This window comes from Eptatretus burgeri, chromosome 8, assembly GCF_056783735.1.
Source record: "Eptatretus burgeri isolate ZD-2024b chromosome 8, Ebu_testis_v1, whole genome shotgun sequence".
Taxonomy (NCBI): domain Eukaryota; kingdom Metazoa; phylum Chordata; class Myxini; order Myxiniformes; family Myxinidae; genus Eptatretus; species Eptatretus burgeri.
Window position 1 is genome coordinate 98345618 of NC_140968.1, and position 23035 is coordinate 98368652.

At 55.4% G+C, this 23035-nt stretch overlaps 2 protein-coding genes across 8 annotated transcripts in view; one reads left to right on the forward strand and one right to left on the reverse strand.

The window, feature by feature from the left end:
• Nucleotides 1–1613: 1613 nt before the first annotated feature.
• LOC147022356 (zinc finger TRAF-type-containing protein 1-A-like) lies at nucleotides 1614–16749 on the reverse strand. 4 transcript variants are annotated; one of them, XM_085893173.1, is made up of 5 exons: nucleotides 16691–16749; nucleotides 15607–15923; nucleotides 5932–6170; nucleotides 3650–3861; nucleotides 1614–2479 (listed from the first exon to the last, which is right to left on the reverse strand). In XM_085893173.1, exons 2-5 carry the CDS (start codon nucleotides 15814–15816, stop codon nucleotides 2085–2087), a joined length of 1056 nt encoding a protein of 351 aa, XP_085749299.1. In that variant the 5' UTR covers nucleotides 15817–15923; nucleotides 16691–16749; the 3' UTR covers nucleotides 1614–2084. The 4 variants fall into 4 exon arrangements, with proteins under 4 accessions (XP_085749299.1, XP_085749298.1, XP_085749297.1 ...); XM_085893172.1 differs by having other exon boundaries at nucleotides 16573–16746; XM_085893171.1 differs by having other exon boundaries at nucleotides 15607–16046; nucleotides 16084–16746.
• Nucleotides 16750–21476: 4727 nt separating this feature from the next.
• Nucleotides 21477–23035, forward strand: part of LOC147022357 (zinc finger TRAF-type-containing protein 1-like) — a 36276-nt gene continuing 34717 nt past the window's right edge. For 2 of the 4 annotated variants that reach the window (XM_085893176.1, XM_085893179.1), the window contains exon 1: nucleotides 21629–21795. The gene's annotated coding sequence lies outside the window, so the exon portion shown is untranslated. The other 2 variants (XM_085893177.1, XM_085893175.1) reach the window with 2 other exon arrangements.

Consider the following 23035-nt stretch of genomic DNA (forward strand, 5'->3'; position numbering starts at 1 on the left):
TTAGTTAGGGTCCCCGTCCCTCGTTTAATGGGTGAATAAATGTGCATGCGCTGTGAGTTACTTTGATAGGGTTTTCTTTTATTTTTACACTACCACCATCAACTACAACCCCACGCCTTCACCTCGCTTCCTCACACTGATGCAATGGCCGACGTGCGTGTCAGCACGTACGTGGGCGGAGTTCGCGAAGACCTGACGTCTCTCTCGCCCAATCCGGGGGGGGGGCGTGGACGAGGTGGCCATAAGTCGGTCAAAGGGCACAGAGTGGGCTCCAAGAAAAGCGAAGCCTCTTCGGGGGGTGGGGAGTCGAGACGCCCCGTCATTCCCCCCCCCCCTCGGGTCCAATCACCGGCCTTGGCACCCGTTTTGGCCAATGACAGGGTGACGAGCGCATTCTGCGTGCCAAAACCAGTCAATGAGGGAAGACATAGACTACGACACCGAGGTTCGGCTGAGGGAGGGGCAAGGATAAAGGTCCGGCTCGGTTTTTCTGAAGAAAAAAAAGACTGGGGACGCGAGTGGTGATCACGTTCGCCTGACACGAGTGGTGATCACGTTCGCCTCACACGCGAAAGGTCCGAGTCCCGCCAGCTCAATGTACCCGCACGAGGCGGACAGGTCCGAGAGCAGGCTCTGGTCTTCAGCTCGCCTTTCCCTCTGAGCTGGAGGCCTCAATAAAGGCTGTGGCCACCGGTTCTTGTGTGTGTGTGTGTGTGTGTGTGTGTGTGTGTGTGTGTGTGTGTGTGTGTGTGTGTGTGTGTGTGTGTGTGTGTGTGTGTGTGTGTGTGTGTGTGTGTGTGTGTGTGCCTGTCTGTAAGTAGGAATTGTATAAGTGCTCTTTGCTGTACATATTGCATCTCATTAGTCGTGATAACTCTGCTTCTTGCATGCTCCCCCCTTTCCCCCATTATAAATAAATATATTTGTTAAATGTATCAGTTCTTGCTGTGTTTCTTCCATTGGCTTAGCATGGCGCATGTTGGTTAAATATAACGGCTGTTGCCGCTGTAAATGTACATTTGGACTGACGGAACTTCGGCAACCGTCCGCTAAGGGTTGCTCACGGGTCGGGCACGCTAACGGCTCGAGCTCTCCTGAACTTCAATGCAGGTTGAAGTCATTAGACCTGCAATCGCCTGCACCAGCATTGCCAACTTATGGTTGTTTGTCTGTGCTTTCTCTCTCTCTTTCTTCTTTTAAATGCTGAGTGTCAAGCAAGGAAGAAGCAGCACGTGCCATTTTTAAAGGCTTTGGTATGACTCAGATCACATTTAAATCTCTGACCTCCCAGACTCAGGGCAGATGCTCTAACCACCAAGTCTGGTTGACTTCGAGTCTGACCCAGAATCAAGCAGAACACCAATATATTTCTGAGTCTTCCTGGGTGGAACCAAATCTGGTGAAGGTGCAGGACTGAGTTTGACATAGTTTGCACAATAAAAGATAGAGTATAGGAATATGAAGCAAACCTGGTACTTGTCAGTAGCAAAACTTATGATTGAGGCCAGATCACAGACCTGATCAGCAAGCCGACATAATCTGCCAGGAAGAGACTTTCACACAGGCATGATTAGAGAATGGAAATTTTCGGCTTAATGTAGAACAGAGGGAAATGTAGCAGCGAGGTTAATTTATTGATTTGGGGATGTTGAAAACGCGATGCAAGAACAGCAGAGAATTCTGTCAAATCACATGGTGGTGGAGGACGTAAGGGTGTAGTCCACACATGGAGATCAGAGATGACACAAAATGGCTGCACAACGAAGGCTTGTTGCCCATGATTTTTGGTAAAATCGTATCTTTCAATTCAACATCACCAAAATAAAGGAAGGCGAAAACACAGTTACAAAACGACATGCAACATACCTTTGTAAGTGCTTTCTGTCCACAAAAAATACAAACATTCAGCTTAGCCTCTTAGGTTTATTCAATTTTGTCTAATATATTTGCCAATTGTCACTTGGGCAGGGTAGATGAACAAGCTAAAGATAAATCCTTCTCTTAAATATATATATATATATATATATATATATATATATATATATATATATATATATATATATATATATATATTAACCGGTCCCTCACGACTTGGTTACATGGAACAGGAACAGGCGCAAACTAAAGTTCTTGGCAGCAAGCAGGCGATTACACTCAATAGCATCTGTTATGGGCAATGGCAGGTAAGGGCTCTCCGTGCTCTCGCCGCTAAAAGTGTGTCGGTACACAACGGGGCGAAGAGGCACGTCCTCGTAGGGAGCTCGTAGCAGGAGAAAGGCACAGTCCATGGCTGCTGGGAGCTTACTGCGCATGAGAAGCTGAAAGGACAACGTGCGCTCGGACGACAAGTTTGGGTTTCGTTCCGAGTCGTTGACACGGGCCTTGAGCACCCATGTGTGGTTCAGTACCGTGACGCGTGGAGTCTCGTAGTAGAGGCGTGTGATGAAGTCATCCGTGCGGTACGGCCTGAACTGCACTTCTATGGGCATGAAAAGGGACCAAGGAAGTAAGGACAAGGATGGGGAGGAACAGGTAAACAGGTGGCAAGAGACCGTAAGGAAGGGATGCAAGCAGAGGCATCAAGGAGACCAATAGTCAGGTGGACTAGACGAACACAGGGTTGCACAGAAACATTGAAGCGATGCAAATGCTTTGGTACCATGAGGTTAATGCATAGAACTGACTAAAGTCAATTCTATCTTTTCAGATTAGGGTTTAAGGTTGTGAAGACGCGGATCGTTCGACGACCTGCAGAGAAAGTTCTGCTGCGTGTGGAGCTGTTCTTCGTGACTGGCTCAATCGTTCCAAGCTTAAGGAGCGTTCGATCACCTATTTCCGAAAGAATGAAGCTCCGTCCGCAAACGCTTTGTCGTTCTGCGAATAAATTTGAAAGTGAAGGGACGGTACAAGACACCAGGCCATGTGGTAGGCTACGCACTGTCCGAACACCCGAGGCAATTGAGAATATGCACATCGCGTCGACGAGGAGCCCCGGTAGGCTTGTGAACCGACCATCACATAAACAAGGAAGTTGTAAGAATAATACCCATAAGTACCTTGAGTTGTATCCATAAAAGCTTCAACTTAGCCAAGCACTTTCAGCAGGTGGCAAAGAAGTGACAGTACGATTTTCTTTCTTGGCCTGATGGAAAATGAGCAGATTGGGTCGATGTTCCTGCATCGCTTCTGAGGGACAATCTTCAAAACCTAACCCTAAAAACCTAAACAAATGAGACAGTATGTGCTGCAGTTTGAATTACAAGCCTGTGAAGAATACTCGTGCGAGTCTGTTGCTTTTGAAGAAAAACAATGAATCATTTGTGTCGCTTCAATGTTACCCGCACCATCGTATGTGAGAGAAAAAGGTCGTGAGGTCATCAGGATAACTCAGATTCATGATGGAGTCAAAAAGGTATAAATATATAAAAGTTAAAGAGGTATCGAAAGACAAGATGTTTAATGTCAAGAGGATGCAAAGCATGGTAAATTAGGCAATTATAACGATAATACATTTTTCGTCGTCGAGAACCCAAGAGGGAGGAGGAGACAAGGTAGAGCAGTCTACCGGCCAAGCTTGATGTTTCGTGGGAGTGATGAAATGAGTGAGGCAGCATCATACGTAGTGGAGTTAAGCAAGGTGCAGCACTACCTGTACAGCCAATCTTTTCAAGGCTGAGAAGCTGCAAGATATCTTGAAACAGCAACACCTCCTTTTGGTGTTGTGTGTCCATGTCTGCAAGGATCTCCATGAGGTCCCCACCTGGTTTATGGGGGTGCACGCAGGCTGCTTCATGAGCTGGAACCTCATGATATGGACCTTCCCAACGGCAACCAATCCGCCAATACCTGCAACGGGTTGGCCTGCACACACGAGGTAGAGGGTATGTTTATCATTATCGAAAACCTATTTGTGATCTCAACACAAAGAAATACGAGAAACTTGGATAGAGGAGGTCATTTGCTTCATCCACGCCACACTCCACACCAATCAATTCGATTTATGAGAGCCCATTGTTTACCACTTACCCAATTTAATTGGGAAGAGGTATGGAGAGGAGTGGGGAAGAGACCAGTTTGGTAGACACATGAACATCACCATGGTGCTAATTTTCATTTGCCTTACTATTACAAGACTAACTTGACAGCTATTACCTGAAGACGAGAAAGTAGTGTTACGGCTGTGGAAATTCTCAGAACACCATTAAGGTTCCTTAGATCAGTTATCCCGGTAAGTCTGTGTTCAGTTAGGTTTCCCCACCGTTGTTTAATGAGAATTATTCGTGTTCACCGGGCTGTGACCCTTTGAGATAGTATTTTTCTTTCTCTATCGTTATTTTGAACCGATATATCTCGCCCACCATTACAACAAACCATGACGCCAACAACACAACCACCCCCAACTACGCCACAACGCCAACCACGCTACGATTGCCACAACACCACCACCATTTAACCATCTTTGCCACTACACCAGCTTGCAAACGCCATCCTCCACAGACCACGCTACGACCCTTTCCGCGTTCAAAAGGGGTCTGAGAACGCGGGCGTAAAGGAACGAGGAAAAGAAACCTCCAATGGTGAGTGGGTTTTTTTACCGCCTTTTTTCTCCGAGGCTGGTGTGACGAGAAGGGCGAGGCGGCTCGCTCGCGATTGGTGGATACGAGGAGTGAGGCGGTCGGAGTTAACGCCCCTTTTTGAGAAGCTTCTCGAAGGGAGGCGGAGCCGAAAACGGGGAGGGCGAAGGGCGGAGCCCCAGGCTATATAAGGCGGACAGTCGCGAGCCTTGCTCCTCCTCCCTCTTCGTTGGCACTCTTCTCCTGGTCTGGTCTCCTCTTCATTGGCGCTCTTCTCCTGGTCTGGTCTCTTCGTTTTGCGCCCTTCTCTTGGTCTGATCTTGTCTTGTCTTGGTCTCTGGATCTGTGGAGCGACCCGTACACCAGAGGCGTGGGTCGGTGGAGAGTCCGGGCGACGTACCGGAGACGCAGACGGGAGGCGCAGTTCTGCCGGCTGTGGGGCGCGAACCTGCGCGTCCGTGGAGGAGAGTGCCAGAGAGAGCTCGCCGACCATCAAGGCACCTCGAGGGTGCAGGTAACCTGCTACGGTCTCGCGGGACCCGTTCGGTCTCCCAGGTCCCTGCCATAAAGACCCAAGTGGTTCAGCCTGACCCCCTTGTCTGTGAGGGGGTCTTTACTTGTGTTTCTTTGGGTTTTTGAATGAATGTTGGCGTGGCGCCGTCTGTTAAGTAAAACTGTTGAGTGACTGTGCATGTACATTCTCATTGTAGTCAGTGGTATTGGTTCTATTTGCTTGTACATACATGCATGACTGCCTTGCCTGTATACGTGTAGATAGTGAATAAATGTCCTTGCTTGTGAAATGTATCCCGTTCGTTGCGTCCTCTATTCCCCATTGAAAATGCCATCTTGCATCGCGGAATAAATAGTTGGGTTTTAAACACCCGGTAAAGAGAATCGGATCCGGCGAGGTCGGCAATAATACCCGCTCGGTTATCGTTTAGAACGTTTAGAACAATTTTCCTTTGAAGTACCTCTCCTACCGAAGGTGGATGGAGGTTATGTTTTCACCAGTCTGTCTGTGAGCAGGTCAGCAGGGTATCTGACGGTTATGTACAGATTTGGATGAAATTTGTGGACAAGTTGGGTGTGTGTCAAGGATCCGGATCCCATAATTTTTTAATGATTGCCCAAAAACTACGTACAGCGCGACATTTCAAAACGTTGTGGTTGGATTGTGTTGAAACAAGCCGATTCGATTCTACAAGTCTTTGCTATGACTTGACTACGGTTTGAGCCACTAACCTCAGATTAAGAGCAGATGCCTTTGCATCATTCAGTGGTTAATTTTTGGTCCAATTATCCATAAAGACAAAGTAAAATGGCATTCGACCCTTTGGTGCACGTCCCAAGCTACCGATTGTGGCAGTGTTCATGCTGATGTCGCTCCAGACAGGCACGGGGGAAGTTCTGCTGACAGTAGCCACAAGTACTTGGAAGTTCGCTGACGGCCTTCTCAACGGCCAGGTTTCGGCAACACAGGCTGAGACTGATCTCGCAGCGGCAGTTTGGGCACGTTGCTTGTTCCTCCTTGAGGCGAGCATCGGCCAGCAGGTGTATGAAGCATCCGGCACACATCAGGTGACCATTGGAACACTGGAGTCAGCAAAACACAGCATTAGAAACCATTCGAAAATAAAAATGGATTGGTGGTGGTATGTGCAGGACAAGAATGGGGAAGTACAATGGAATAAAGAGTGGGGGAGGGGGAAGAGGGTGGGGGGAGGGGGAAGAGGGTGGGGGAAAGGGTGAGGTGGGTGGGGAGGGGGAGAGGGTGAGGTGGGTGGGGGAGGAGGAGAGGGTGAGGAGGAGAGGGTGAGGGGGAGAGGGTGAGGAGGAGAGGAGGGTGGGGGAGAGGGTGAGGAGAGGGGGGAGGGGAGAGGGTGAGGAGGAGAGGGGGAGAGGGTGAGGAGGAGAGGGGGAGAGGGTGAGGAGGGGAGGGGGAGATGGTGAGGAGGAGAGGAGGGTGGGGGTGAGGGGAGAGTGGGTGAGAGGGTGAGGAGGAGAGGAGGGTGGGGGAAAGGGTGGGTGAGGAGGGTGGGGGGAAGAGGGAGATGAGGGTGGGGGAAATAGGGTGATGAGGATGTGGTGATGAGGCTGGGGGGAGAGGGTGAGGATGAGAGGATGATGAGGGGAGAGGATGAGGAGGGGGAGAAGGGAGGGAGGAGGGGGAGAGGATGAGGAGGTGGAGAGACTGTGAGGAGGAGGGGGAAGAGGGTGAGGAGGAGGGGGGAGAGAGTGAGGAGGGGAGAGGGTGAGGAGGAGGGGAGAGGGTGAGGAGGAGGGGGAGAGAGTGAGGAGGGGAGAGGGTGAGGAGGAGGAGGGAGAGGGTGAGGAGGGGAGAGGGGGAGAGGGTGAGGAGGGGAGAGGGGGAGAGGGTGAGGAGGGAGGGAGAGGAGGAGAGGGTGAGGAGGGGAGAGGAGGAGAGGGTGAGGAGAGAAGAGGGTGAGGAGGGGAGAGGGATGAGGAAGAGGGGAGAGGGTGAGGAGGGGAGAGAGGATGAGGAAGAGGGGAGAGGATGAGGAGGGGAGAGGATGAGGAAGAGGGGGAGAGGATGAGGAGGGGGAGAGGATGAGGAGGGGAGAGGATGAGGAGGGAGAGGGTGATGGGGAGAGGGTGATGGGGAGAGGGTGATGGGGAGAAGAGGGTGATGGGGGAGAGAAGGGAGGGAGGAGAGGTTGAGGAGGAGGGGAGAGGGTGAGGAGGAGGGGAGAGGGTGAGGAGAGGGGTGAGGAGGAGGGAGAGGGTGAAGAGGAGGAGAGGAGGGAGAGGGTGAGGAGGATGGGGGGAGAGAGTGAGGAGGATGGGGGGAGAGGGTGAGGAGGATGGGGGAGAGGGTGAGGATGGGGAGGAGAGGGTGAGGAGGAGGGGAGAGGGTGAGGAGGATGGGGGGAGAGGGTGAGGATGGGGAGGAGAGGGTGAGGAGGAGGGGAGAGGGTGAGGAGGAGGAGAGAGGGTGAGGAGGAGGGGAGGGTGAGGAGGAGGAGAGGGTGAGGAGGAGGGGAGAGGGTGAGGAGGAGGGGAGAGGGTGAGAAGGGGGAGAGGGTGAGGAGGAGGGAGAGGGTGAAGAGGAGGGGAGAGGGGGAGAGGGTGAGGAGGATGGGGGGAGAGGGTGAGGAGGATGGGGGAGAGGGTGAGGAGGATGGGGGAGAGGGTGAGGAGGTGAGGAGGATGGGGGGAGAGAGTGAGGAGGATGGGGGAGAGGAGTGAGAGGAGGGGAGAGGGTGAGGAGGAGGGGGAGAGAGTGAGGAGGAGGGGGAGAGAGTGAGGAGGAGAGGGGAGAGGAGGGTGAGGAGGGGAGAGGGTGAGGAGGGGAGAGGGTGAGGAGGGGAGAGGGTGAGGAGGGGAGAGGGTGAGGAGGGGGAGAGGGTGAGGAGAGAAGAGGGTGAGAGGTGAGGAGGGTGAGGAGGTGGAGGGGGAGGGTGAGGAGGAGGGGGAGAGGTGAGAGGAGGGGGGAAGAGGTGAGGAGGAGGCAGAGGTGAGGAGGAAGAGGGAGAAGGTGAGGAGGGGAGAGGGTGAGGAGGGGGAGAGGGTGAGGAGGAGGGGGAGACGGTGAGGAGGGAGGAGAGGAGGGGGAGAGGGTGAGGAGGGGAGAGAGGAGGGAGACGGTGAGGAGGAGGGGAGAGAGGGGAGGACGGGAGAGGTGAGAGGAGGGGGAGATGGTGAGGAGGAGGGAGAGGAGGGGGAGACGGTGAGGAGGGGAAGGGGGAGAGGAGGGGGAGAGGGAGAAGGGTGAGGAGGGGGAGAGGGTGAGGAGGAGGGGGAGGGTGAGGAGGAGGGGGAGGGTGAGGAGGAGGGGGAGAGGGTGAGGAGGAGGGGGAGAGAGTGAGGAGGGGAGAGGGTGAGGAGGGGAGAGGGTGAGGAGGGGAGAGGGTGAGGAGGAGGGTGAGGAGGGGAGAGGGTGAGGAGGAGGGAGGGAGAGGGTGAGGAAGAGGGGAGAAGGTGAGGAAGAGAGAGGGGAGAAGGTGAGGAAGAGGGAGAAGGTGAGGTGAGGGGGAGAGGTGAGGGGGAGAGGTGAGGAGGGGGAGGAGAGGGAGAGGTGAGGAGGGGGGAGAGGGTGAGGAGGAGGGGGAGAGGGTGAGGAAGAGGGGTGAGGAAGGTGAGGAGGGGAGAAGGTGTGAGGAAGGAAGGAGAAGGAGGTGAGGAGGGGGAGAAGGTGAGGAGGAGAGGGGGAGACGGTGAGGAGGAGGAGGGGGAGACGGTGAGGAAGAGGAGGAGGGGGAGACGGTGAGGAGGAGGAGGGGAGACGGAGGGAAGGAGGGGGAGACGGTGAGGAGGAGAGAGGAGAGACGGGGGAGGACGGTGAGAGAGAGGAGGGGGAGACGGTAGGAGGAGGGGGAGAGGAGGGGGAGAGAGGGGGAGACGGTGAGGAGGGGGAGAGGAGGGGAGACGGTGAGGAGGGGGAGAGGAGGGGAGAGGACGGTGAGAGAGGGAAGGAGGGAGAGGGTGAGGAAGAGGGGAGAAGGTGAGGAGGGGAGAGGAGAGGAGGGGGAGAGGTGAGGAGGGGGAGAGGGTGAGGAGGAGGAGGAAGGGGGAGACGGTGAGGAGGGGGAGAGGAGAGGGAGACGGTGAGGAGGGGGAGAGGAGGGGGAGACGGTGAGGAGGGGGAGAGGAGGGGGAGACGGTGAGGAGGGGGAGAGGAGGGGGAGACGGTGAGGAGGGTGGGGGGAGAGGATGAGGAGAGATGAGGAGGTGGGGGGAGAGGGTGAGGAGGGTGGGGAGAGGATGAGGAGGTGGGGGAGAGGGTGAGGAGGTGGGGCGAGAGGGTGAGGAGGTGGGGGAGAGGATGAGGAGGATGGGGGGAGAGGGTGAGGAGGATGGGGGGAGAGGGTGAGGAGGATGGGGGAGAGGGTGAGGAGGATGGGGGGAGAGGGTGAGGAGGAGGGGGAGAGAGTGAGGAGAGGAGGGGGAGACAGTGAGGAGGGGAGAGGGTGAGGAGGAGGGGGAGAGAGAGAGAGGAGGGGAGGGGAGAGAGTGAGGAGGGGAGAGGGTGAGGAGGGAGAGGGTGAGGAGGAGGGGGAGAGGGTGAGGAAGAGGGGAGAAGGTGAGGAGGGGAGAGGTGAGGGGGAGAGGTGAGGGGGGAGAGGAGAGGAGGGGGAGAGGTGAGGAGGGGGGACAGGGTGAGGAGGAGAGGGGGAGAGGGTGAGGAAGAGGGGAGAGGTGAGGAGGGGGAGAGGTGAGGAGGGGGAGAGGGTGGAGAGGAGGGGAGAGGGTGAGGAGGAGGGGGAGACGGTGAGGAGGGGGGAGAGGAGGGGGAGACGGTGAGGAGGGGGAGAGGAGGGGGAGACGGTGAGGAGGGGGAGAGGAGGGGAGACGGTGAGGAGGAGGAGGAGATGGTGAGGAGGAGGAGGAGAGAGAGGAGGGGGAGACGGTGAGGAGGAGGGGGAGACGGTGAGGAGGAGGGGGAGACGGTGAGGAGGAGGGGGAGACGGTGAGGAGGAGGAGGAGGGGGAGAGGGTGAGGGGGAGAGAGGGGAGAGGAGGGGAGAGGGGAGAAGGGTGAGGAGGGGAGAGGAGGGGAGACGGTGAGGAGGAGGGGAGAGGGTGAGGAGAGGAGAAGGGAGAAGGGAGGGGAGACGGTGAGGGGGAGAGGGGGAGAGGTGAGGAAGAGGGGAGGAGAAGGTGAGGAGGGGAGAGAGGAGAGGAGGAGAGGGGAGAGGGTGGGGAGGAGGGGGAGAGGGTGAGGAGGAGGGGGAGAGGGTGAGGAGGAGGAGGGGGAGACGGTGAGGAGGGGGAGAGGAGGGAGACGGTGAGGAGGGGGAGAGGAGGGGGAGACGGTGAGGAGGGTGGGGAGAGGGTGAGGAGAGATGAGGAGGTGGGGGAGAGGGTGAGGAGGTGGGGCGAGAGGGTGAGGAGGTGGGGGCGAGAGGGTGAGGAGGTGGGGGAGAGGATGAGGAGGTGGGGGGAGAGGGTGAGGAGGTGGGGGAGAGGGTGAGGAGGTGGGGGGAGAGGATGAGGAGGATGGGGGAGAGGGTGAGGAGGATGGGGGGGAGAGGGTGAGGAGGATGGGGGGAGAGGGTGAGGGAGGATGGGGGAGAGGGTGAGGAGGGAGGGGGAGAGGGTGAGGAGGAGGGGGAGAGAGTGAGGAGGGAGAGGGTGAGGAGGAGGGGGGGAGAGTGAGGAGAGGAGGTGGGGGGAGAGGGTGAGGAGAGATGGGGAGAGTGGGGAGGGGAGAGGGTGAGGAGGTGGGGGCGAGAGGGTGAGGAGGTGAGGGGCGAGAGGGTGAGGAGGGAGGGGAGAGGATGAGGAGGGAGGGGAGAGGAGGGTGAGGAGGGTGAGGGGAGAAGGGTGAGGAGGTGGGGCGAGAGGGTGAGGAGGTGGGGGGAGAGGATGAGGAGGATGGGGGAGAGGTGAGGAGGATGGGGGGAGAGGATGAGGGAGGATGGGGGGAGAGGGTGAGGAGGATGGGGGGAGAGGGTGAGGAGGATGGGGAGAGGAGGTGAGGAGGATGAGGGGGAGAGGGTGAGGAGGAGGGGGAGAGGAGGGAGAGAGGAGGAGAGGGGGAGAGGGAGGAGGGGGTGAGAGGAGGAGGAGGGGAGAGGGTGAGGAGGGAGAGAGGAGGAGAGGAGGGGGGGAGAGAGGTGAGGAGGGGAGAGGGATGAGGGGAGAGGAAGAGGAAGGAGAGGAGGGAGAGGGTGAGAGGAAGAGGGGAGAAGGAGGAGGAGGTGAGGAGGAAGGAGAGAGGAGTGAGGGAGAGGAGAGGAGAAGGAGTGAGGAGGTGAGAGAGAAGAGAGGGAGACAGTGAGGAGGAGGAGAGAGGGAGGAGAGGGTGAGGAAGAGGAAGGAGAGAAGGAGGAAGGAGGGAGAGGTGAGGAGAGGGGGAGGAGGTGAGGAAGAGGAGTGAGAGGAGGAGGGGAGAGGTGAGGAGGGGGAGAGGAGGAGGGGGAGAGGGTGAGGAGGAGGAGGGGAGAGGGTGAGGAGGAGGGGAGGGTGAGGAGGAGGGGGAGAGGAGGGGGAGACGGTGAGGAGGGGAGAGGAGGGGGAGACGGTGAGGGAGGAGGAGGAGATGGTGAGGAGGAGGGAGAGGAGGGGGAGACGGTGAGGAGGGGGAGAGGGTGAGGAGGGGAGAGGGTGAGGAGGAGGGGGAGAGGGTGAGGAGGAGGGGGAGAGGGTGAGGAGGGAGAGGGGTGAGGAGGGGGAGACGGTGAGGAGGAGGAGAGGAGGGGGAGACGGTGAGGAAGGGAGGAGGAGAGAAGGTGAGGAGGAGAGAGGAGGGGGAGACGGTGAGGAGGGGAGAGGGTGAGGAGGGAGAGGGTGAGGAGGTGAGAGGAGGGAGAGGGTGAGGAGGAGGGGGAGAGAGGTGAGGAGGGAGAGAGGAGGAGAAGAGAGGTGAGAGAGGAGGAGGGGGAGAGGGTGAGGAAGAGGGGAGAAGGTGAGGAAGAGGGGAGAAGGTGAGGAGGGTGAGAGAGGAGAGAGGAGAGGGGAGAGGTGAGGAGGGGGGAGAGGTGAGGAGGGGGAGAGGAGTGAGAGGAGGGGGGAGAGGAGAGAGGAGGGAGAGGAGGAGAGGGTGAGGAGGAGAGGGGAGAGGTGAGGAGGAGAGGTGAGGAGGGGGAGAGGGTGAGGAGGAGGGGGAGAGGGAGGAGGGGGAGAGGGTGAGGAGGATGGAGGGGAGAGGGTGAGGAGGGAGGGGGAGAGGGTGAGGAGGAGGGGGAGAGGGAGGTGAGGAGGTGGGGGGAGAGGGTGAGAGGAGGAGGGGGAGACGGTGAGGAGGAGGGGAGACGGGAGAGGGTGAGGAGAGGAGGGGGAGACGGTGAGGAGGGGGAGAGGAGAGGGAGAGAGGGGGGAGAGGGTGAGGAGGGGGAGAGGAGAGACGGTGAGGAGGGGGGAGAGGGTGAGGAAGAGGGGGAGAGGTGAGGAGGGGGAGAGGAGAGGAGGGGGGAGAGGTGAGGAGGGGGAGAGGGTGAGGAGGGTGGGGGAGAGGGTGAGGAGGGGAGACGGCGAGGAGGGGGAGGAGAGGGGGAGAGGGTGAGGAGGTGGGGGGAGAGGGTGAGGAGAGGTGAGGAGGTGGGGGAGAGGGTGAGGAGGATGGGGGGAGAGGGTGAGGAGGATGGGGGAGAGGGTGAGGAGGGTGGGGGAGGAGGAGGAGGTGGGGGGAGAGGGTGAGGAGGTGGGGAGAGGGTGAGGAGGTGGGGGGAGAGGGTGAGGAGGTGGGGGGGAGAGGGTGAGGAGGTGGGGGAGAGGGTGAGGAGGTGGGGGGAGAGGGTGAGGGAGGATGGGGGGAGAGGGTGAGGAGGATGGGGGGAGAGGGTGAGGAGGATGGGGGGAGAGAGGGTGAGGAGGATGGGGGAGAGGGTGAGGAGGATGGGGGAGAGGGTGAGGAGGATGGGGGAGAGGGTGAGGAGGATGGGGGGAGAGGGTGAGGAGGATGGGGAGAGGGTGAGGAGGATGGGGGAGAGGGTGAGGAGGATGGGGGAGAGGGTGAGGAGGATGGGGGGAGAGGGTGAGGAGGGAGGGGGAGAGGGGGGTGGGAGGATGATGGGGGAGAGGGTGAGGAGGAGGATGGGGGAGAGGGTGAGGAGGATGGGGGAGAGGGTGAGGAGGATGGGGGGGAGAGGGTGAGGAGGATGGGGGAGAGGGTGAGGAGGATGGGGGGAGAGGGTGAGGAGGATGGGGGGAGAGGGTGAGGAGGATGAGGGAGGAGGGAGAGGGTGAGGAGGATGGGGGGGAGAGGGTGAGGAGGATGGGGGGGAGAGGGTGAGGAGGATGGGGAGAGGGTGAGGAGGATGGGGGGAGAGGGTGAGGAGGATGGGGGGGAGAGGGTGAGGAGGATGGGGGAGAGGGTGAGGAGAGGGATGGGGGGGAGAGGGTGAGGAGGATGGGGGGAGAGGGTGAGGAGGATGGGGGGGAGAGGGTGAGGAGGATGGGGGGGAGAGGGTGAGGAGGGATGATGGGGGGAGAGGGTGAGGAGGATGGGGGGGAGAGAGGGTGAGGAGGATGGGGGGAGAGGGTGAGGAGGATGGGGGAGAGGGTGAGGAGGATGATGGGGGGAGAGGGTGAGGAGGATGGGGGGAGAGGGTGAGGAGGATGGGGGGAGAGGGTGAGGAGGATGGGGGGGAGAGGGTGAGGAGGATGGGGGGAGAGGGTGAGGAGGATGGGGGGAGAGGGTGAGGAGGATGGGGGGAGAGGGTGAGGAGGATGATGGGGGGAGAGGGTGAGGAGGATGGGGGAGAGGGTGAGGAGGATGGGGGGGAGAGGGTGAGGTGAGGAGAGGATGGAGGGGGAGAGGGTGAGGAGGATGGGGGAGAGGGTGAGGAGGATGGGGGGGAGAGGGTGAGGAGGATGGGGGGAGAGGGTGAGGAGGATGGGGGGAGAGGGTGAGGAGGATGGGGGGAGAGGGTGAGGAGGATGGGGGAGAGGTGAGGAGGATGGGGGGGAGAGGGTGAGGAGGATGGGGGAGAGGGTGAGGAGGATGGGGGGGGAGAGGGTGAGGAGGATGGGGGAGAGGGTGAGGAGGGGGAGGATGGGGAGAGGGTGAGGAGGATGGGGGGAGAGGGTGAGGGTGGGAGGATGGGGGGGAGAGGGTGAGGAGGATGGGGGGGAGAGGGTGCAGGAGGAGGTGGGGGGAGAGGGTGAGGAGGTGGGGGGAGAGGGTGAGGAGGTGGGGGGAGAGGGTGAGGAGGATGGGGGGGAGAGGGTGAGGAGGATGGGGGGAGAGGGTGAGGAGGATGGGGGGGAGAGGGTGAGGAGGATGGGGGGAGAGGGTGAGGAGGATGGGGGGAGAGGGTGAGGAGGATGGGGGGAGAGGGTGAGGAGGATGGGGGGAGAGGGTGAGGAGGATGGGGGAGAGGGTGAGGAGGATGGGGGGAGAGGGTGAGGAGGATGGGGGGAGAGGGTGAGGAGGATGGGGGGAGAGGGTGAGGAGGATGGGGGGGAGAGGGTGAGGAGGATGGGGGGAGAGGGTGAGGAGGATGGGGGAGAGGGTGAGGAGGATGGGGGGGAGAGGGTGAGGAGGATGGGGGGAGAGGGTGAGGAGGTGGGGGAGAGGATGAGGAGGATGGGGGAGAGGGTGAGGAGGATGGGGGGAGAGGGTGAGGAGGATGGGGGGAGAGGGTGAGGAGGAGGGGGAGAGGGTGAGGAGGAGGGGGAGAGAGTGAGGAGGATGGGGGAGAGGGTGAGGAGGAGGGGGGAGAGGGTGAGGAGAGGATGGGGGGAGAGAGTGAGGGAGGGGAGAGGGTGAGGAGGATGGGGGGGAGAGGGTGAGGAGGATGGGGGAGAGGGTGAGGAGGATGGGGGGAGAGGGTGAGGAGGATGGGGGGAGAGGGTGAGGAGGATGGGGGGGAGAGGGTGAGGAGGTGGGGGAGAGGGATGAGGAGGTGGGGGAGAGGGTGAGGAGGTGGGGGGGAGAGGGTGAGGAGGTGGGGGAGAGGGTGAGGAGGATGGGGGGAGAGGGTGAGGAGGATGGGGAGAGGGGTGAGGAGGATGGGGGGAGAGGATGAGGAGGATGGGGGGGAGAGGGTGAGGAGGATGGGGGGAGAGGGTGAGGAGGATGGGGGGGAGAGGGTGAGGAGGATGGGGGGGAGAGGGAAGAAGGCGAGGACGTGGTGGGGAGGAAGAAGGAGAGGAGCGTGGGGGGAGAGGGTGAGGAGGATGGGGGGAGAGGGAAGAAGGCGAGGACGTGGTGGGGAGGAAGAAGGAGAGGAGCGTGGTGGGAGAGAGGGAAGAAGGAGAGCAGCGTGGCGGGGGGTGGTTAAAGAAGGCGCGGAGCATGGCGGGGGGGTTAAAAGGTGAGGAGCATGGTGGGGGGGGTTTAAAGAAGGCGGGGAGCGTGGGGGTGGGAGAAATGTGAGGAGCGTGGCAGGGGGAAGAAGGCGAGGAGTGTGGCGGGGAGGGGAGAAGTGGTGGGGGAGAAGGAATGTGGGGGGAGTGGGAGAAGGAGCGTGGGGGGGGAGTGGGAGAAGGAGCGTGGGGGGGGGGTTGGGAGGCAAGGAATGACGAGGAGTTGGAAAGAATGAGGATGTAAAATATGGACGTGGCTGGACACAAGAAACACTTGATGGTTCGGTAATCGTGAGCTCTCTGTGTGTTCCGAGTACCTGATAAATGGCCTCCTTTGGCAGATCGAGACACACGGTACAGCAGAGTACCGAGCTGAGACGTTCCTCCAAACGTGGACCCAAGAGGGTGCTTTCACTTTCCATCACACGTGGCTTCTTCTTCACAGGTGGCTCATCGGACTCGACACTCGCTGGACCAGGTGCCGCGGCCTCTCGTCGCTCTTCAGGTTGTCCCTCGGCCTCCTCCATGGCAAGGTACACTCAGGGTGCCACTTAATATCGTCCTCGTCTTAAAAGTCCTTCCATCCAAGGGATGATACGGGGCCTGTCACTTGGGATAAAAATGGCACACTCACCTGCACACTCATACATGATCACGTGTTAACATCACACTCACTTGTACACTCATACATGATCACGTGTTAACATCACACTCACCTGTACACTCATCCATGATCACGTGTTAACATCACACTCACCTGTACACTCATACATGATCACGTGTTAACATCACACCTGTACACTCATCCATGATCACGTGTTAACATCACACTCACCTGTACACTCATCCATGGTCACGTGTTAACATCACACTCACCTGTACACTCATCCATGATCACGTGTTAACATCACACTCACCTGTACACTCATCCATGATCACGTGTTAACATCACACTCACCTGTACACTCATCCATGATCACGTGTTAACATCACACTCACCTGTACACTCATCCATGATCACGTGTTAACATCACACTCACCTGTACACTCATCCATGATCACGTGTTAACATCACACACAACTCGAGTCTGGTGAAGATTCGAACCAATAGATTGAGCAACATACGGTCAGAGGTCCGACCGGACGTGCTCGGACAAACATGGACAACAAGAAACCAATCAAACGTCCTTCATCCCCTGTTTTACTGTTCGGACACCATTATTAACTAGGCCACACAGATCATTCACACAACCCTTCATGAACTAATCAACAACACAAACCACCGTAAAGCGAAGAGGGGTCACAACGACCATCGGTGTGCTCTGTTAACCGCACCACCCGGGTTAAAGGTCTGAGCCCTCTAGTGCGAACACCATCCGGCAACCCCGTCCGAAGACCTACCATGACCGTTAAACGAGTCACGTGATTGCCGGCGGAACCCGTGGAACTGCTTGCGCGTGCGCACACCACAACATTCCGGTGACGTGGTGGTTACAGTGTGACCACGTGACGTGGGATGTCCGCTCTCGAGCTGCTGTGTTGCTTTGCGCGATTTCTCCTCTCGTGCCCTGATTGGATAAACCCGAGACCGGACGATTGTGGGAACGTTTCTCTGCTCCTCGTTAATGCAGAAAACCATCCTCTGGAGTCGTTGGTCCGGTCGGTACCTTTAATCGAACGTCCTTAATGTCGACGTCCGACTGTGGAACCACTCTCTGTGCAGAGCGTTGGTGCTGCCGAAACAGTCTCCTTGGCTAGTGGGTACAATCCTGGACGGGTCGTCACTCCGACGCAGGATACCACCAAGTTTGCACTCATTTTGCCGACCTCGGCAGGATGACAGGCAGAGTCAACCCCACCTGGTGTTAATTCAACGGCCGAGTGGGATTTGAACTCAGGGTCCTGGGATCCCAAACCCACCGGCTTAACCATTAAGCCAACACCAGGCAATCAGGCTATGATGCCGGCAATTAGTCACCTCCTCTTCGTCAAGGTCACCGTTGGGGTCTTTAACATGCACCAAGTAAAACCGATAGACGGGACAGGTCATTCAACGGACGACACACACGTTGATGCATCACCCTTCCTGTGAAACACCACAGTGTATTTAGAGCTGGGTCGGGATACACAAGGAAATCCAACACAGGAGGAGGACATTCGGCCCATCGTGCCTGTACGAACACCACACCAACCCATCGACACAAGATCCAAGGAGGAAAATGCAAAAAGAAGTTTTTAATTGATGAAATAATTGTTGTTTTTGAAGTTTTTTGTTTTTTTTTTCTTCCCCTCAAGGGATGGAGGCATGGGCTTGGTTAAAAACAAAAACACATCGACCACACAACCCCCCTTTAACAAGACCCCCACCAACAGCACTCCGTACACAATCACCCATCAATACTCAAACTACCTAAAAATCTTATCAACATCCCCATACCCCTCTATCTCCATAACTTCCAGGTACCTATCTAATTATAATTTAAACTTAGCTACTTTTTCTGTTGCCACTACCTTTCCAGGGAGACCATTCCATGTATGAACTACTCTCTGAGTGAAAGTCCCCTTCCTTACTACCGTCTTAACTCTCCTTTACTCTCAGTCTATGGCCCCTGGTTCTGTCACTGTCTACTCTGTTGAATAATTATTCATCTTCACTTATTTTATCTCTACCTTTCATTGTCTTAAAGAGCAGGTTGTGGGTCACCAAACATATTCTGAAAATTTATCAATATGATTATATGTGCATTAAATAGTTTGATGCAAACTATTGTGGTTGCCTAACTATTGGGGGAATTAATGAAATTTAACTCCGAAATTGTTATTTCTCGAGGCTGTTGAAAAAAACAGCCGCGTGCCCATATATGGATGATGACGTCACGTTCTCCAAAAGAAAGCGGACGCTCACTCGCTCATTGAAGAAGTGTCCAGTTGAGCGGGCTGTTCTTTCGCTTTTTTTGAGCTTGCAACTGTCTATATTATCCTTTTTTATTTTGAATTATTGTAGAACAAAGTTATTTGGATATTTGTACATCATGCCTCGTACGTGTGTCGTCATGTTTTGCGAAAAGGGCTGGAAAACGGGTAATCGCTCGCACCGATTCCCGAAGGAATCAAACATTCACCGGCAGTGGATAAGATTTGTACAAACAAAATGGGCGAATTTTCCCCCAAATTAAACGGGTAAAGAGGACTCTTTGGATAGGCTTGTTATTTGTGGTGACCATTTCACAGCCGAGGGTTACGAAGGCAACGCAATGAGTGAGCTCGGTTTCAAAACAACTGCTCAAGTGAGACTGAAGCGTGACGCTGTGCCCACCATTCAGCCTTCTCCTCCTCAGCTGGCTCCTGCTTCATCTTCTCACACTGTCACCTACGATTATTCGCAATTTAGTTTTAATGGCCAATTATTCAATTAGCGCCAACGTATTTTGCTTTTTCGCAATGTTATCACAAGGAAAAACACAAAGAGAAGACACGAGAAAAAAAAGAAAAAAACCATACGTGCAAAAAAAAAAAAAAAACACTTTCAAACAACCACACAGGCCGTTCCTTCACTCTCGTAAACGGCGACTGGATTGGGGCATTGTGTTTATCTATAAATGCGCATAAGAAATCGAGAAATTATTAAAATACAGTTTGTCATCACTATCCGGAAGTCCGTACGTTGTGACCCGAAATGGGGAACGCGGCTGAGAATCTCTTCCCCATCGGCCACGCCTACGCAGCAACGTGTCCTCTCATTGGTTGGTAAATAAATAGCCATAACTTGGGAAGCACTTGTCCGATTCATATCAAACCTTGAAAAGGCACATACTCAGGGCCCCAGCAATATACCTGGCAAGTTTCAATTAGATCGGACCAGTGGTTGTCGAGAAACAGCGGTTACAGACACATACACACACACACACACACACACACACACACACACACACACACACACACACACATTGCTGGAATTATAGAAGATATGCCACAATAGTCTCTTGAAAGTTGGGGTTTGTTCTTACTGTTCACTTTCGCTGGGGTCAAGCTCAGCTGTCAGAAAGACTTCAACGCCAAGGCTACGGTGTATCATATATTTGGGTCCATTATTGATTCATTCTATTTCTGACTCTCAAGTGACTGGAGGGTTAAGAATTATTATATCAAGTCACAGACGAATCAAACTTTACATTATTTTATGCATCGAACAAGAAAATGAAAATCTACAAACCAGTCTGTCTGGTGGAGTCTGTGGGTGTGAACTTCTGAGCAGTCAGTCCTGCCACTTGTACACGAAATAGGCCGTTTTCTGGCACTTGCAAGTGGCTCAAATTTATATGGCTCAGGGCCAGAAACTCCAGAGTATAAATTCCCATCATCCTCCGACTCGTCCTCGGCAATATCGGAATGAACACACTCAATTCCATCGCCGCTGAAATTGCTCTCTGATTCGCATCTCGCCATTGTTCACTCGCTGTTTCCGAATGTTCACGAAATTTTTGGAGAACGTGACGTCATAGCATCTTCGGTAACTTCCGGACTGCTTTTCGATCACTGAGAAAAGTTTTGACTTAAAAGTTAATTTTAGCAAATTTTGAGTTTCAAATGTAAGAAAATAATTGCCCAACGATTATTAATGTGCTTACAACCTTCGAATCACACGAAGTCATCAGCGACCCAAAACCTGCTCTATAAAACATCTCCATCATATCTCCTCGTAACCTCCTCCTTTCTCGTGTATAAATCCCTGTCTCCTTGAGCCGCTCCTCATAGCTGAGTCGAGCTCGGCCTGGAATCAATCTAGTATCCCTGCACTGAACCCTCTCTATGGCATCGATATCCTTCCTGAGTTGTAGTGATCAAAACTGTATACAATATTCTAGATGTGGCCCTCACTAAATTCCTGTACAATGTTAACACCACCTTTTGATTGATAAACGACCCCCTCCAGATACAACCTAAAACCCTCTTTGCTTTACCTATAGCTACCTGGCACTGTGCTACCTGCTTACCTCCCATATCTCTTACCACCCCCAGATCCTTCTCCTGTGTGACACGCTCCAACATTACCCCTTCCATCCTGTAATCTCCATTTCCATTGTTCTTTCCCATCCCCAGCACCTCACACTTGTTCAGGTTAAATTACATCTGCCAATCTTTTACCCAATCTGTACAAGTATCAATACTTTCCTGTATCTGATCACCACCCCCTCTGATATCCACCTCACCTCCAAGTTTTGTGTCATCCGCAAATTTGGAAAGCTTACTCTTCACTCCGCTATCCAAATCATTGATGAAAATAATGAATAATAATGGTCCGAGTACTGATCCCTGAGGTACCCCGCCACTTACATCCTCCCAGCAAGACATCCTCCCACTCACAGCCACTCTTTGCTTCCAACCACTAAACCAGTTTGTAATCCAATTAACTACCTGACCAGCCACTCCACAAGCCCTCACTTTGACGAACAACCTCCGATGTGGTACCTTATCAAATGCCTCCATAAAGTCGAGATATACTGTCTCCACTGCCATTCCATCATCCACCCAATCAGACACTGCCTCATAGAACTCGAAAATATTTGTTAAACAGGAGCTACCTTTGGTAAACCCATGCTGACTACCTTGAATTAGTTTGTATTTGTTTAAATGTTTCGAACCTTGGCTGTGATGGCTCATCATCATCCATCATCATCAATCCATCATCCATCCATCAATCATCCATCATCCATCCATCAATCCATCCATCCATCAATCATCCATCCAATCATCCATCAATCCATCATCCATCCATCAATCATCCATCCATCATCCATCCATCAATCATCCATCAATACATCCATCATCCACCCATCAATCCATCAATCATCCATCCATCAATCATCCATCAATCCATCATCCATCCATCAATCATCCATCCATCAATCATCCATCAATCCATCATCAATCATCCATCCATCATCCATCAATCCATCATCCATCCATCAATCATCCATCAATCCATCATCCATCCATCAATCATCCATCCATACATCATCCATCCATCAATCATCCATCAATCCATCAATCATCCATCCATCCATCCATCAACCATCAACCATCAATCATCAATCATCCATCCATCCATCACCACCCGGTGGTCCTGTTAAATTTATCGATCACAGGTTTCACAGCTGAAAGGCTAATTATACCGACTGTGACAGGCAGCTGATGCTCACAGACGACGGTTTACGGTCGCGTCGAGCGTCACGTGACGTGCGGGCAGCGCGCGCCCTTTGCGCATGCGCAGAGTTTTTCGCTCTTCGCTGAGGGACGGCTGATCACGTGACAACGCCAGCGGCAACGTGCAAGGTAATCGAGAAGTGTCGGTGATTTGTTGGTTACTAAATGGACCCTTGTGGAGTGAACGGGAGGTGGTGGCGATGGTTGTTATGACGCGCGACTCGTTTAGCATCGCGTTGTTGACGAACCTGACGACGCCGTACCCTGGTGATGACTGAGAGAGACGGCGCTTCGAACATGAGGTAAAGGACGTGTGATTCTGAGGAGATGTCGTCGCGATGTGGACGAAGATGAAGGGAAGAGATGAAGTAAATGAAAAAAATTTTTTAACCGAAATGACGCGGTTGACCTTCTTGTAAGACCATATACTCCTCTGAACACGACAACGTGGATTCGGGGAGAAACGCTCGACCGTCTGCCCAAGACAAGGCCGAGCAGTTGATGTTTTCCATTGACTTTAGCAAAGCATTCGACACTGTACGTCACGAGCGACTCCTACTGTACGTCACGAGCGACTCCTACTGTACGTCACGAGCGACTCATACTGTACCAGCTTGAGGGGCTGGGTCTTGGGCAAGCACTTCTCTCCTGGCTTCGTGATTTCCTCACACGACCGAAACTACAGGTCTCTGTAAACGATACCCTGCCACCAATGGAGAGAGGGACCAAGTGGATGACCGCAGCCCCCCCCTGCTTGGCCCCTGCCACCAATGGAGAGAGGGACCAAGTGGATGACCGCAGGCCCCCCCCTGCTTGGCCCCTGCCACCAATGGAGAGAGGGACTAAGTGGACGACCGCAGGCCCCCCCCTGCTTGGCCCCTGCCACCAATGGAGAGAGGGACCAAGTGGATGACCGCAGGCCCCCCCCTGCTTGGCCCCTGCCACCAATGGAGAGAGGGACCAAGTGGATGACCGCAGCCCCCCCCTGCTTGGCCCCTGCCACCAATGGAGAGAGGGACCAAGTGGATGACCGCAGGCCCCCCCCTGCTTGGCCCCTGCCACCAATGGAGAGAGGGACTAAGTGGACGATGCAGGCCCCCCCCTGCTTGGCCCTGTATTATTCCTCGTCTATATCGACGATCTGGGAGACGATCTTCAATCTCTGGCCCTGGTATTTGCAGACGATGTAAACATTTCGGGGTGACGCTCTCGAGGGTGATGTGACCCCGTTCGATGTTTCAGGAAGATCTTTCCCTTCTCGAAAAGTTGGCCCGTCAAGTGGCAAATGTGGCGGAATCCTGCGAAATGCAAAGCGATGCACATCGGGCGCCAAAGTTGCACCATTGTCGATATTATGTTGAGTGGTGTCGAATCGCCGCTTGTGACAGATTGTCGATTTGGGAATAGATCTGTGTGCACGTCAACGATACAAATGCACCGGCACCGCAAACGGAGCACGAAGGGTGCTTTTGCTGAAATCACGCCGGAAATATTGCAGCACCTATATGCCATACTTGTAAGGTCTCACCTTGAATACGGCTT

What these genes read in the sequence shown, in the direction of transcription:
- LOC147022356 (XM_085893173.1), bottom strand. Translation starts at nt 15,816, where the DNA reads ATGGAGGAGGCCGAGGGACAACCTGAAGAGCGACGAGAGGCCGCGGCA. An exon ending in CAAAGGAGGCCATTTATCAG is followed by an intron (nt 6,171 to 15,606) that starts GTACTCGGAACA and finishes TGCTGACTCCAG; the next exon opens with TGTTCCAATGGTCACCTGAT. An exon ending in TGAAAAGATTGGCTGTACAG is followed by an intron (nt 2,480 to 3,649) that starts GTAGTGCTGCAC and finishes TCATGCCCATAG; the next exon opens with AAGTGCAGTTCAGGCCGTAC.